Raw genomic sequence first — 15106 nt, forward strand, 5'->3', positions numbered from 1 at the left:
CGGTCAAGCATTTGCATGGTTCCTAGGGCTCAGTAATCCTTTGCTACTCCATCATACTCCTTGAGGCTCTTCAAAAATAATGGACATGCCATGAGAATCTCCCTCCCAAAAACTGGCGCTCGATCACATACTTTCAACCGCATCAGTCTAGACTGTTACCTCCCCTGTTACATAAGTACCAGCAATCTCTTCGCAACTTGCCCACACGAACACCTTGTCGCCCTTGGCCGCTTCGATAGAGAACACGAGGTCTTTGCTCGGCATAAGGCTCCTGACTTTTCCCTTCCAGAAAAAAACCAGTCGGCCATCCGAGGTCTCGGCAGCCATTATAACCCAAGGTGTCGTCCCTTTCCAGACAGGAGCCTCCCGATTTGAGCAGCCTAGGATGGCGCGAACAATGACACCACTTTTCGGGCCCTCGTCGCGTTTGGGTATGTCCACAGCAAGTACGAGGCGTGGGAAGTGTGCCAAGCTACGCACAATCTTCTGACCGAATGGCGGATTCCGGGAGAGCACCCTCTCGATGTGAAAGAAGTCCATCTCAGCAAGCCGGCGTACGGTTCTGATGCCATGCTCGACGAGTGTGATCATCTTTTTCGGCCCAATATCGGGTACCTGAAGTAGCTCCGTCGCCAATCCCTCCTAGCTTTTGGACACAACGGCACGCCAGGTCTCGAGGGAGCGCCTCAGGCCGACGGCGTCTTTGCGACAACCCATGATGTCGGCGCAGGCACGCAGAACCTGACCCAGGATCTTTACTATGCGGGGTTTGTCGGACAAGAGCTTCTGCCTGGCCTGGAGGGAGAGGCAGTCGCCGTAGTCTCCGCCCGAAGCCTCACATTGGGCGACGAGGAAGACCTTGTGCCAAGGCTTGGTTAGGGTCTCTTTCAAGGGCCAGCGGGTTGAAGGGTCGTTGTTGATGTGGGAGAAGGCGACCTTTTCCAACGGATTGAAGGTGAAGGAGAGGAATTCTGTTGCGGAAGAGGCACAACGGAGGATCTCTTCGGGAGGCGGGCCGCGGGGAAGGGAGGCAAGTGCTCGGATTGTCGGAGAGGAGAGTGCGTGACGAAGCATGATTGCGTGGTGCTCTTGTGAGAGATCTGCTGTTGTTTTGGGGTTCTTTGAGGCCTGTGTGCTTTGCGAGGGTCGAGAAGCTGGTGTCGAAGACTGAGATTGAGGATGAGGGGCCTTGGAGGGTGTTGGATTAGGGGTAAGGAGGGGAGGCATCGTGAACGAATGACCTCTTGCTATCGCAGCCCAGCACTCTTGGATTTGCTATGGAGGCAGAGTTGGAATCGAGTTGAATAACGACAGTGATGTGAGGAGATGAAGGGATAGGGAAGAACTAAAGGACAACCAGACACCTTGATCCTGAGACGATCCTGGAAGGGCACCCAGCATCCTCCTTCCTCGAGCCTTCCCCGAGCATTTGAGGCTCTGTAGCTGCCCAGGTAGGTACCAAAGACTTATGGTGACGATGAGGCAGGTGTGCTCTTCCCATCTACAAGCTGCCTCATCACGTGGTGGTACCATAGACACCTACCTTACCTTAGGTAAGGTAGTACCTAGGTATTTCGAGGATCACATTACCTACACACAAGGAGTGCTACTTCCTTCTACACCGAAGATAAGTCTCGCATTGCGGCTGATTCGAACCAAAATTACGGAAGAAGGAAGTTGTCAGCCTCTCACGGAGTAACACGATGCCCGCTTACACTTTAGCACAGCATAATGGTAACATTCGTCCGCCAGAGTCTTGCTTACCTACCTTTCCCATCCTATCTTACATCAAAAGTTACCTTACTACGACGCAAGTAAGCCGGGTAGCACAACAGTTTCCTCCATGCACTTATTGCTCAAGTGCCAAAGTAAGGTAGACGCCAAAGACTCTAGTGGGGAAACGGGACTGGCCGGGGCTCAGCCGGCACTTGCGTTCTGCGGCCCGGGTTGACGCCGGCAGTCCCCGCAGTTGGAGTGGGTCCTCAGTAAGGTACCGCTACCTGAAGTTCTGCACCTTTTTCAGCTCTCCCTTGCCCAGCTGAACTACGCTCTGACTGGCTTGACTGGCGTGACGTGACTGGTTCGGTGACTTGTTTCCTATCTGGAAAGAATCGTCAGTTAAGCCATTTGTCTGGCCCGAGTTCTCGCACCCAGATGTCAAGTGACGAAGCTTTACCTTGCACATTCAAGGTTTTGTGAGACGGGGAGAATGACGTCGAGTGACACACGCACCAAGATAGTGGACCCGAGTGAGACAGGGCGTAGGTATCCAATTCGTGCAGCGGCATGTAAGTCAACAAACGCGGCGCCACGACAAACGCTCCGGGGAGCTTCCAGCCTTCGGGGAGAGCTTTTCTTGATCTGCCGTCTCGCCTTCCCATCGACTCCTCTGACTTGTGCCACATTCCTGCCTCGTTTACCAAGTTACACGTCCCCTGGACATGAACACCTGGTCACGGCATGTGGGTGGCACCCGCTGCGCCCCAGTCCCGCGCCTACCTTAGCTACCTACCTACCTTAAGGTACCTTAGGTATCTGGAGCTCTTATCTTATCGGTACCTTGGTCGTCATCCGAGATGGTCGCTTTCGCATTGTTTGTCATTGCTTCCATTGCTTCAACTCTGGCTCTTTACTCCTCGATCTATATACCTTTCGCACCTCGCAAACCTAGAAGTATGGCATTCAAGCCACTAGTGACAACTTGAATACATAATTCTTTGGTCTCTCCAGGTAAAGACACATTCTCTACCCCGCGGCTTACGCAGAAAAGCCCATGATGGATTCGTGATGGAGAAGTGGGTTATCCGATGAGAAGAGGGGTACCAATAGGTCACGAATACCGGCCCAATTGGGACAGCTCTGGCCCCCCGTCACGCAATCACATTGGCCTTCGGACGACAGCTGTATCGCCATGTCTTGGCTTTCTCTGTTCTGATAGGACCAGGCAACGCTGCCAGCGATAAGACAACAAGTCCCAGAAAGGTTGCATTGCATGGCTGCCTCTTCAAGGCTGAGCAACAACACCAACTGGCGCATACAGACAGACAACTGGATCCAATCCCCAAACTTGGAAACCTGTACTTGCCTCATTCCCAGCCCGCGTGTTCAGCAAGTCTCAAAGTGATACACGGCAGGCAACAGAAAGGCAGGCAGACGCCAGGTCACCTTTCCTCACCTTCACCCCCCCCTCGACTCCTCACCGAGCTATTGCCCATAAGAGGCCATCCCCCCGACGTCCTCAATACCATCTTCTCTTCTTCTTACATCCTCTCTCTCAACCTTCAACATCCCACACTTCTCTTGACATCCTCTAAACTTCAACAACTTCGCAGCCTCTACCAGAGTCTTTTCGCCAAGACATTCACTGAATATCCTGTCTTCCCATACCAACTCTGATACTACCTAGTCATTCATCATGGCCGATCACGTGTGCTACGTCGTGCCTCCCCACCTGCTCAAGGCCATCGCCGACGCCGAGTGCAATAGCGAGCATACGCGTCATGCCGCGAGACAGGCTTTGAGCCTCCGCGAGCAGTTCACCACCCGTCGTGCCGAGCGCCTCGCCATCCTCGGTGGTCCTCGCGCCCAGCGTCACCAGCTCTCCTCCCACTCCCGCCCTTCCATCGTCCCTGATATCTTGCTCCAGCACATTGCCGATTCAACGGATGTCGACGATGACACCAGAGCCTGTGCCAAGAGGGATCTTGACCACATAAGAGGTGTTCAGCAAAAGGTTCAACAGGTCCAGCAGGGCGAAGTCGAGGGTCCACAGGACCAGGTCACCCTCGCTGCCACTGCCGGTAAGAAGGACGACAAGTTCTACCGGGCCATCTATGACGCCAAGAACACCGAGAACGAGAGCAAGTTGCCTGGTGATGTGGTTCGTGTGGAGGGCCAAAAGGCTGTCGACGACAAGGCAGTCAATGACGCGTTTGACAATGTTGGCGAGGTGCTGAAGATGTACAAGGAGAAGTTCAACTGGATTTCCATCGACAACAAGAACATGCATGTCATCAGTTCCGTCCACTTCGGTCAGAAGTACGAGAACGCATGTAAGTACTATCCTTCTCTGTTTATCTGGAACTTTTAGGACTACACTGACAGCAAACGACAGTCTGGGATCCAGAGCGTATGCAGATGGTGTTCGGAGACGGCGGAGAGTTCCTGAGTAACTTCACTGGAACCATCGACGTCATCGGCCACGAACTCACCCACGCTGTGACTGAGCACACCAGTCCCCTCGACTATCAGGGAATGAGCGGGGCTCTCAACGAGCACGTTTCCGATGTTTTCGGCATCATCGTGAAGCAGATTGTCGAAAAGGAGGATGCCGGTTAGTGGAAGATGCCCATCACGGCGGTGACATTACTGATAACCGTTATAGAGAGTGCCGACTGGCTCATTGGCGAAGGCTGCATCATGCCCGGTGTCAAGGGCGTTGCTCTCCGGAGCATGAAGGAACCTGGCACTGCCTACGACGACCCGCGATTCGGAAAGGATCCTCAACCAGCTCATTTCAAGGACTACGTTCCGACCTTCGAGGACAACGGCGGTGTGCACATCTACTCGGGCATCCCGAACAAGGCTTTCTATCTTGCGGCGAAGGGCTTTGGCGGTTTCTCGTACGAGAAGGCTGGTCCCATCTGGTGGAAGACCATGAACTCGGGCCGTGTTCCTCCCAAGTGCACATTCATCCAGTTTGCCGATGTGACGACGGAGATCGCGGAGGAATTGTATGGAGATGAGGCAGGCAAGATCGTGAGGGATGCCTGGAACGAGGTCGGCGTGACCAGAAAGGGCAATTAGGAACCGAAGCTGCCACCTGGCTGCAAGCCCATGTAATGCGGTGTTGGGGACAGTTCTTCCAGTCTTTCCAATGAGTAACCCACGAGTATGTCTACGTAGGAACAGAGTTACCTAGAAACCTATCAGAATCGATTTCTCGCTCTGCTGCACCAAGTTCTTTGACTACCATGGTTCCCTCGGGTGATATGGTTAAATCAAGCCACAAGATGCCGGCCGGTGTTTGGAGAATAACCATCATGTTAGATTGATCATTTTGTCCCTTTATCATTCGTCGCCACCGAGGTAGAGGAACATTTCATGACTGTCACGTTCACACTGCATCTGGACAAGAGTGTGTTGAAACCGGCAACTTATATCTACAGAACCAGGTGGCCAAGGGCCTTGTCTGATGCCTTGAGAGAGAAAAGTATTTACATGAATTCCGTACTTCTTCCTAGTACTTTCCAACCGGGGACACAAACATCCCACGGCCGGCAGCGCTGATTGCAGCAATTCTCACACCACTATTAAGGACAACTAATAACTTAGAAGGAAAGGGTCTGGCCGGCGGAGGCGACGACGGAGGCCTTGACCTTGGCAGAGCCGAGCTTGGTGTAGGAGTAGTCGGGCTTGGTGAAGGTGCCGGCAGGGGCGTCGTTGGTGGAGCCACCGAGGTCGACGTCGGAGACGGTAGCGTAGCCGGTGGTCTTGGAGTCGAGGAAGGTGATGGCCTTCTTGACGGAGGAGAAGACGGAGGACTCGACGAGGACCTGGGCGCCCATGCGGGTGTTGACACCGGAGGTGTCGATGCTCTCCTCGTAGTTGTTGAAGATGTGGACGTTTCCGAAGCGGACGGAGGGGACACGGGAGCCAATGTTCTTCCAGTAGTTGTTGGCGTAGGTGACGTAGAGCTTGCCAGTGTCCTCGGCCGAGTTGGAGTCGGAGTGGCCGACGAGGGAGCCCTTGTAGTGGTCGTGGAGGTAGGTGTTGGAGACGGTCACGGCCATGGAGGCGTGGGTGATGTCGAGGAGACCATCGTAGTAGTCCTTGCCGTTGTCACGGTCGGAGGAGAGCTCGCAGTGGTCGACCCAGACCTTGGAGGAGGCCTGGATGCCGATGGCGTCGCCGTTGTCAGCGAGGACCTTGCTGATCTTCATGTTGCGGACAATGACGTTCTCCTGCTTGTTGATGTACAGACCGACACCGGTGAGGGAGGAGCCCTTGGCACCGATGATGGACTTGTTGGAGCCGACCTTGACCTTGGCGGCGCCGGTGATGGCGCCCTTGACAACGATGACGGCCTTGTCGGAGGAGGTAGCGGCGGCGGTGAACTGGGCCAGGGTGGAGACGGTGGTGGTGGTACCGCCGGAGCCACCGGTGGTGCCGGCGCCGTAGCCGACGTCGCAGGCGTCAGTGATGGTGGCGCGCTTCTCGACGGCACGGGGGTCGACGGCGTTACCGCCGACAACGGTGGGAGTCGGGGTGGCGTTGGCCAGAGCGGCCAGGACGGCGATGGAGGAGGCGATGGAGAACTTCATCTTGACTTCTTTTCGTGAATAAGCTGGAGGTGCTAGTTGTGTGGTTGGTTGATAGTGGTTGTAATAGAGAATGGGGTTGACGGTCTACGTCGAACGAAGGTATTGACAGTGAGGTTACTGAGAGAACGAATGCAAAGAGCGCAAAAGAGCTGAAGGACTGAAGAAGTTGGAAGTGAAGCGGGATGGAGATCGAAAGGGTAAGTGAGTATGAGAGCCGGAGGAGGATGGTTCTTAAGTATTCAGAGCCAAGACATCTCTTGGCTAAGCTTCTGTTGCCAAGGGCCAAGACCCTTTCCTTTGGGCTCTTCTGGAGAAACTCGAGCAGGCCTTGTCCTGCAGACTGCAGTACTGTTCATCTCTTCCTTCTCTGGTCCAGTCTGGGAGACTCCCGGAAGGGGGGGGGGTGATGGCTTGCGTACGCGTGCGCATCTTGGCATATCCCTGGTCTTGGCGAGGATCATGGTGGTATTGAAGGCTACGAGCGGGACCCAGGCCGAGCAGTTAGGTAAGGTAGGAGGAGGCTCTCGACGCTTTGGGGCTTGGCACTTGCGTGGTGCCTTGCCTGGGCCTGGACAGGTTGGGCCACATGTTGGGACGTCCTTGGCGGAGAGAGAGTCGTGATGGGTGCACTCGTGAGTGGAGAAACATCTAGAGAGGGGGGAGGGGTGTACGTGTGTGTGGACTTTACACCAAGGTCGGATACAGAGACCACGGGATAGAGTACATTCATTGATCACGCTGCTCATCGCGTCAGGCGCAGGGGATGATGGAGAAAGTTGGCGGTACGAAATACACTACGGATACGGAGTACATAGGGCGGGAAAGGGACAAAACACGACAGAGCTTGTAGTATATTGGACATCAACCTGAAAAGGAAGCAGTGGGCAGAGTAGAAGACCCAAGAAGGTAGATGCCGGTTGCTGGCAGCATGAAGCACGGGCGGCCCAATGTCACGGTGGCAGTGAAGCGGTACCCGGGTGCCCGCGATCTCGAACTTGGAAATCGCACGAATAGACGGGACGGAAAGCCTAAAAGAGGTCGACCATGTGGTGTCACTGGGTGTGCGTGGTGGTGGGCGTGGTACGAGCTGAGAGAAGGTGGTTCGTTTGTCTAGGAGAAACGCAGGCCAGGAGGTGTTTGGTCGATATTCCGCCAAGACACAAACTAAGCCAGTAAGAGCGAGTTGACGTTTGGAAACGAGCCAGGGTATATAGAGGGATGTGGGCTTCGAAATGAAGCCAGGGGATGATTGATGGGATGAAAAAAAGGAAGAAGGGCGGACGACATGTTGCAGGGGTGGTGTGGAGAGCAAGTGAACATGGAGCCATGATGGAGGGAGTCCGAGAACATGGGATGGGTTGTAGGTAGTAGGTAACATTGTGAGGAGAATGCGGATAGACTAGAAGGATTTCAATCATGATTCCTTTTCTTCTGTATGATCTAGTGATCCACGGATACCTCTTCGGCTCTTCCTACTCACGGATCAGATCACGGCAAAAAAAGGGTGACGGGGGCCACTGGGCATCGGATCAGGCCCAGTACCGTGGGTGGAGTTGTCAACCATCGGAAGAAAGAGCCTCAATACTGGTTCCCCGGGGACGACGTCAGTTGCCCGGGTCCAGGGCATCAAGTCAGTATTTTCGGACAAAAGCAGAAGAAGAAAACGCACTCGAGGCCTCCGTACGGAGTAGATGGGTCCCTTCAATTACGGCAGTCGCTCAATAGTGTGGGATGAGCAAGTTTGGGTCCGAAAGGGGGGATGGAGGCAGAAAAAAGGATACAGATAGAAAAAAACGTGCATAGGTGAGCAGAATTTCAGGACTTCCCCCCATACTCTGCAGGTTTGCGGACGCGGTTACAAATTTTCCTCCTAGGGTTTTCCCAGATGAATTCACCGACGGAGTTGAACAACCAGCAACTCCCACTTACCGCAAGGTCCAGTTGTTTAATCGATTTGGTGTATTCCGGGAATGGACAGAAGAAGACCGTAAGACGAGGGCGCTAGCTGGAATGAGGAAGTCATGTCGTCTGGTTGTCAAGGGCTTGAAGGCGTCAGGGGAGGGGGTGTCTGGTCGTTTACGTTGGTTTCCTTTTTCGTCCTGTCGTTCCCACGTTCGGTGGCAGACCCGTCGGCCGGAGGCCGGAGGATGGACTCATGGTCTATTCGTAGGCAAGATGGAGACTGGAGAGAGGAAGTTCTGGGTCGTTGTCGTTGTCGTTGGCTCGGCGGCTCGGGGGTCAACCCACCGGGGTTGAGGGTGTCAGGGATACAGAACGGGAATGGCTCAAGTGGGGTTCATGGTCCCGGCGTATATTAAATTTAAAATCAGGTAGAGTTGTGGGGGCAAGGATCTGTCTCAGATAAGGTATTTCTCCGTCACCTAGCGTCAACTCGTGGCGAGCTTGACTCTTCACTTCAGTATCGACTCTTGAGTCTTGACTCTTGGGTGTGTTGTTACGCGGAAGCTCTCACAAGAGCTCCCAGAGTCATGTCATGCTGGTGGCGCTTGACAACTAGCCAACTCCTTGACAGCTTCGAAAGGCTTTACGCCGGTACTATCTGAGCACCAAGAGCACTTCAGCCAATACATGACACTGGCAGATGGAGTTCGTCCCTGCGCCTTATGCCGGGGCCATCTCAGAGCTTCAGGTTCAGGTTGTCGCACCAGTCAGAACGCCTCTCTCTCTCTTTCTCTGCACAGTCTGCGGCGAGGATGCGTGGGATATGCAGGCTGTCACTCCCGTCATTCAACTGCCAGATTGTCAGCCAACCCTGCCCGCCCGGAGCGTGGCGCTTATTGTCCGCAGCAGCCCGCATTTACGCAAGCACTGCAAGCAAAGGCCTACGGAATGCCCAGTTGGGATACACTCCCCCGCTTCCTTTTTCTGCCTGCCACGCTTGCTCAGCGCTGCCAGCAGACAGGCCAGCAGTTTTGTGACTTGTCGTGAGTGGTCATGGCAGGCTACTCCGTACTGAGGGTCGGAGACATGCAGGTTCTTACTCCTGAATCAACCAGATCGTGGAGAACATGGTGGAGCTCTTCACGGGATTACAGGAGATTTTCTTTGCTCTTTTTCTTTGCTCCTCCGCCCACCCCCTTCTTGGGTGCTCCCAGGTCATTTGATCTTGCTGGAGAAAAGGAAAAGCGCGGAAACCTGTCAGGTAGTGAACTGCCGGGCCTAACCTCCATAAGACACCGGACTGTGGGAAAGCTTGATGTCGTGAAATGTGTGCCGGAGCCGAAGACCAGCAATCCGGACTCGGTTCCCGGATCTCAATCTCATTATTTGGGTTTACTATTGCCTTGAACTATTTCGATAACTCACAGCTATGGATTGATAGCAATTGAGTTCAGCAAAGCCAGAGAAACACCAGCAACCACGTTTTCTTGCTCCCTCCCCGGGCCTGGGCACTGGCCTTGTCGGACGCGCAGGCTGCAGCTGGGGCTCTCGTTTGCTTGGCGTGTTCCGCAACATTTGGGTGTACGCACCCCTATTCTATGTCTTTCGCCACGATTTGTTAATATGGCCAACAGTCCTGTTTCAACATCGAGTTGTCGGACATGGGCGGCGCGGAGATTGGTGTAGGAAGTCGCATATTGCACAATATTTTTATTGAGTACCAAGCCTTTTGATTTCGAGAGGAACCCCAGGGAGAAGAGTTGCGCTGGGCTTTCTCGAAGTCTTGGGACTTTGGAAAGCGGCAGAGGAATGTCACGTCTTCTTCTTGGCTTTCGCGATGCTCGTTTGGGACACGCACGAATGAGTTATACCAACCATCGCAGACATATCTGGGGTTATCCTGCTGAGCTCTCGTGGTCCATCCCATTGCGTTAGTCTAACAGCCTACTGAAAGCCGTTCGTTCCGTTTCCCGATGCTTATTTTGACTATTGCCGTATGTGATCTGAATCTCTGCGTCTTTGGAAGCCGTCCGTTCCGTTTTCCCGATGCTTATTCTACGGTTCTACCGATGTCGTCTTCTTCCCCGGCGCCTACCTTAAATCTCTAGCGCCCAGAAACCTTGGATGTCGGTTCTTTTGACTTTCATGTTTTGGCGCTGGAGCTGCCAATTTTGGAACGGAATGGGAGTCGTCGGCGCGTACCCGGATCATTCCCTGAAATGGATTTGTTGCTGCGGGCTGCGGGCTCCAGTCCCCAATATCCCCTGACACTGGACAGGGTCGAGGCGTGTGTCCATCTCGAAAAGAAGATGGGACCCCTTACGTCGGGAGGGTCTTCATAGCAGTCCCTCATCCTCGGATGAGCGCAACTACACACGGACCCAGGTCAAGTTGAACCCCACCGGCCAATCCTGACCGCTGAACACGGTGGCGTACTTCGGACGATGGACAGGCCGATGGTCTTCGGGGAATCGGGGTGTAGTTTTTGGTTGCACTGGACAGTGACAGGTGACCTGGAGTTGTTGTCTTTGGTCGTATGGTTGCTCAGTGCCCCAAGCCGGTGGGAGGTTTCTCTCTACTGCTTCGTTCGGACTCAGTTCCACGAATAAGAATAAGGTCGCCAGAGTAGTGTAAAGCAAGGCAGATCATGGATGTGCACTACTACGGACAAGAACAGGGCCACCAGTCAGAGCATTGTGTATTGAAGTAGAGTGGCAGAGTAGTAGACTGGTTGGTGAAACTTGGGTAGATTGTTGCTTATTGGCGACTCAATGGAAACTCCACACCTCCTCTGTGCTCCTTTATTCACGTCTCCAGCAATCATTTGCGTTTCCATGCGTCGCCCTAGTCTCATGGTCTGAGCCCTGCACAATGTGACAATATATCTTTAACAGTATCTGTATTTGTACCTTGATCTTGATGTAAGGTGGTAAAGGGACGAGGTAGAGAGTCAAAATTGATGTGCTACCATTGACGGGAAACCCAAAACGTGCCCAATTAACCTCATGCTCCCGTCCCCCCTCTTTCTTGTAACTTTGTAAGCCAAACCCACACCGATCAGCGCATTTGCCTCCTTTTGGGTGGCATTTCCAAGTCTCCAATACATGCAATTCCCACACCACAATGGCAGTCTCCTGCGCATCGCCGCATGGTAAATCCGTAGATACCATGTCGTCGTTCCTACCACTCACTTAGCCTTCTCACTGTAAATCGACAATGCCAAGAAGCGTTGCCAAGACGGTTATCTCGGAGAGTTGGCAGTTTCCAACCCTGGGCTCCCAAGACTTTTCGATGGGAGTCTTGGAAGAGCCTTTAGAGGCTTCAGGGCGTTGATCTGTCTTGGCTCTGTTGTTTTCCCCTGTGTTCTTCAAGTCTCGGCGTTCAGGAACAGTGGCAACGGCTAAGAAAGACGTGCTTCTCTCCCGCTCCCGCGCGCCGCTCACACAGAAAACTTGGCGGGCGGTACGAGCTTGGGTAAAATTTCTTGGTGAGGAAATCAGGCTGGGCGCAATTCGATGCAACCTCCGCCCATGAGATGATGAGCCTTGAGGAGGTTCCGCGGAATCCAGAATTATTGTGTGGAGTTTGCCTCTTTTTCTGGGCCTGTCGATATCCTCAGAGCCGCGGCTTCTCGGGGGTGCGAGGCAGAAAGTCTCTCTGCCTTTCATGACTCTCGAGTGCGTAAGTCGTAACACGCGTCGCCTGGTTCGTTTTCGCACAATATTTACCTCAAGGTCCATGGTGGAATTTCTGCGCCCGACAGCTCCTGTCCTCGTGATGGATGATCCTCACCCCTCCACCAGGAACCTGGAGGTTGGCGCGGCGTATTACCCAATCTCGTTCCTGCATGGCAAACATATTGGTTTTGTCCTCTCCCAGTCTCCACACCTCCGAATCAATTAATTTGTCTAGTTCCATACGACGTTATGCGTGCGCCTTCTTCTTTCAAACTTCTCGAGGCGGTCAACAACCAAGGTTGGAAGGAAAATGTTCATCAAAAACGTGACGGTCGTAAAAATTCTGGTGGTCGATCGCTCTTTCACCTCCCCGGGACCTGTTCCTCCGGCGCAGACGGCTTGCGTTTTTCCGCATCGGTGTCGGTCGCCGTCGCCGAAGCGTCTTGGTCATTTACATCCTCGTGCATCGTCGACGTGTTATCCAACGACCGTGATCGAGCCTCGGCATCCGCTGCGGCGAGCTGCTCGCGCTCTTCCATCGTGAGGTCGCTTTTTGCGGAGCCGATGCGAACGAGAGCGTAGAGTACCAGCGCGACGGCAGCGACGCCGGTGGCCAACCAAAAGGCCGCCTGGTAGCTCTTCTTGAGCCCCAGGCCGGTCGTCTCGCCGACCACGACGTCGCCGATGCCGAGGAAGAAGCTGATGCCCAGGAACAGGAGGCTGTTGATGAGCGCGCCGGCGAGACCCTGGCGGTGGCTGGGCAGGTTGGTCGTGATGAAGACGTTGCTGACCGTGTAAGTGATGTCGATGCCGATGGTACCGCAGATCATGGCGGGAAAGACGTAGGCCCAGTAGTTTGGGTTATCCGGCATAATGGCGAACAGAAGCACGCTCAGAAGGTTGCCCGTGCCCGAGATGGCGAGAAGTACTCTGCCGGGGAGGAGGTGCAGCGTGAAGCCGCCGACGGTGCCGATCATGATGCCGCCGACGATGAGGGGCACGTACCACACGGCCGTCAGAAGCGGCGACTTGTGCAACACCGTTTCAATGTAGAAACTCGAGTAGAAGAGAAAGAGACCGAAAGTGCCGTAGGCGAAGAAGAGGGCGGCCACAAGCGTCTTCATGGATTTGGGGGCAAAGAGGTCGCCTGGCAGCAGAGGGTTTGCAGATACGCGGCTCTCGACGTACCACGCCGCCACGAGGAAAGCGACGCCCAAGATCAGCGTCACGAGAATCTGGGGGCTCGCCCAGCCCTGAGGCGCGTGTGAGCTGTCGGTGATGGCATAAACCACGAGCAGCAGGCCGGGGACGATGGTCGCGGCGCCCCACCAGTCCATGCGGATCTTCTGGCGCTTGTCTCCGTAGTCGCGCGGGATCGTGATGAAAGACACGGCGGCAATGATACCCAGGACGATGCTGCCGAGCCAAAAGTACCAACGCCAGTTGAGGAACTGGCCCGACACGCCGCCGATGAGGATGCCGAAGAAGAAGCCGATGGGCGCGAAGGCGCCGTACAGAGCAAAGACAAGGTTCTTGCGGGGCCCCGGGCGGTAGATCTTGCCGAGGAGCATGATGCCGGCGGGGAGGTAGGCAGCGGAGCCGAGGCCTTGGAGGGCTCGGCAGACGATGAGCATCATGTAGTTGTTGCTGAAGCCGGCGACGAGGCACCAGATGAAGAACCAGGCGAGGCCGATGTTGAAGGTCAGGTAGCCGCCGTACATGTCACCCAGCCTGCCGAGCGGGAGGAGAAAGGCGCCGGTGACGAGAGAGAAGACGCTCGAGGGCCATGTTTGGGAGGCGGCGGGGATGTCGAGCTCTTCTGCGAGGGGCGGCAGGATGATGTGAAAGCCACTGACAAAGTATTCCTGGGTTGAGAATTAGAGTCCATACGCCTCAAAGTGAAGATATCTTAGTTTGTAATGTTGTGGAGTCAGACTTACAGCCATCAACATGGATCCCAAAAGGGAAAAGCAGAAGCCCAGTTCGGACCATTGGGACTTGAAGACGGCCGGGCGTTGTCGGCCGAGAAACTCGACGTCGAACTCGGTGGGTTGGCCGCCGGAGCCGGCTTCCCGGTCGGTGTTGTCGCGCTGCGTCATTGGTCTTTTTGCGCTATGTATCTTCAGGGTATTTTGTAGTGTACAGTTACAAAGAGTCTATTATGTTTATCGTAGTGATCTTCTCAGTCATATCAACACATCGCTTGACAACAGGAAAAACCAGATAGGCACGGGATGCATGGTAACGGGTCCCTCCAAGATCTAAATAGCAGCCAGGAGCAGGTCATCGATCCATCAAAGGAAAGCTCTTTGACGCAGAGAATTTCTAATCGGGGGTGGCCTCTTGCCATCTGGTGTGGAGAAATGGAGACATGGAGCGTCAGGATTTGCATCTGGCCTAGGATCAACGACCAGCGCCGGGAAGACAAACAAACCCACGGGCCTAGATGGGGCACCGTCGTCCCAGATGTCCAGCTTGGCTCCTCAAGGTTCCAGCCCGCGGGCAGAGAAGCGTGGAAGCCTCACATGGCTCGAATGGTGACAGAAGCGCGGAAGACGGGTCGTTGGAGCATGGCGTGCGCCTTGGCTGCCCTTCTCGGCAAAGAGCTGCCACCGTTTCGGGTTTTGGAACAGAAGATTTGTGGCAGCATGTTCTTTGTTGCGCAGTGATTCTAAGCGACAAGTGCCAGAATTGCTAAGCTGGCTACGCTTGCTAAGCTCAGGAAGACTACACAGTACTAGGCGTTGAGTCAGCTCGAGGGACGAAACTTTGGCAGTTGAGACGGAAAATGAATCACGAGAGAGGGTCTGCCTGTCGGTCTTGGCCCAGGGTCCTCGATCGCTTAGTTTGCCTCTGTTTGGTATGCGACCTGCGCGTCTGCTGCTCGGTGACGACCGAAATGACGCCCTTGGATGTGATGACACAATACGTAGTAATTCGAGATGTCAGGGTGCTGCAAGTGGTGGTGGACAGCTCCGTGTGGACATGGCAAAGATGCGAAGATGCGAACTTCTCTCCGAAAGCAAGTGCGTTTGACACATTCTTTCTTCTGGTTGGTTCTTTGTCGCGACATGGAACGATTTATGTGGGGTTCTTCAGACGCATCACGCCCATTTGGGTCTAGTGCATCTGTCAAGACGTGGTGACTCAGCAAAGCCCATGCCTTTTGACGAACCAAGCGTCGTCTCTACTGTCCGTGCTCTC

At 54.4% G+C, this 15106-nt stretch overlaps 4 protein-coding genes across 4 annotated transcripts; 1 reads left to right on the forward strand and 3 right to left on the reverse strand.

The window, feature by feature from the left end:
* Window positions 1-147: 147 nt before the first annotated feature.
* On the reverse strand, window positions 148-1227 carry HER10_EVM0007187 (uncharacterized protein; the record flags this gene model as incomplete). Its single annotated transcript, XM_035476751.1, has 2 exons — window positions 148-624; window positions 658-1227. 2 exons carry the CDS (start codon window positions 1225-1227, stop codon window positions 148-150), a joined length of 1047 nt encoding a protein of 348 aa, XP_035325926.1.
* A 2188-nt stretch (window positions 1228-3415) lies between these two features.
* On the forward strand, window positions 3416-4806 carry HER10_EVM0007905 (uncharacterized protein; the record flags this gene model as incomplete). Its single annotated transcript, XM_035477445.1, has 5 exons — window positions 3416-4052; window positions 4115-4191; window positions 4228-4333; window positions 4385-4465; window positions 4511-4806. 5 exons carry the CDS (start codon window positions 3416-3418, stop codon window positions 4804-4806), a joined length of 1197 nt encoding a protein of 398 aa, XP_035325932.1.
* Window positions 4807-5330: 524 nt separating this feature from the next.
* Window positions 5331-6323, reverse strand: HER10_EVM0012920 (pectate lyase B; the record flags this gene model as incomplete). The annotated part of the gene is made up of 1 exon (XM_035482297.1): window positions 5331-6323. One exon carries the CDS (start codon window positions 6321-6323, stop codon window positions 5331-5333), a length of 993 nt encoding a protein of 330 aa, XP_035325991.1.
* Window positions 6324-11396: 5073 nt separating this feature from the next.
* Window positions 11397-14304, reverse strand: HER10_EVM0004727 (major facilitator superfamily transporter). Its single transcript, XM_035474361.1, has 2 exons — window positions 13843-14304; window positions 11397-13767 (listed from the first exon to the last, which is right to left on the reverse strand). Exons 1-2 carry the CDS (start codon window positions 13999-14001, stop codon window positions 12265-12267), a joined length of 1662 nt encoding a protein of 553 aa, XP_035325898.1. The 5' UTR covers window positions 14002-14304; the 3' UTR covers window positions 11397-12264.
* Window positions 14305-15106: the final 802 nt, after the last annotated feature.

This window comes from Colletotrichum scovillei (genome assembly GCF_011075155.1).
Source record: "Colletotrichum scovillei strain TJNH1 chromosome Unknown Contig00013, whole genome shotgun sequence".
In the NCBI taxonomy this organism is placed as follows: domain Eukaryota; kingdom Fungi; phylum Ascomycota; class Sordariomycetes; order Glomerellales; family Glomerellaceae; genus Colletotrichum; species Colletotrichum scovillei.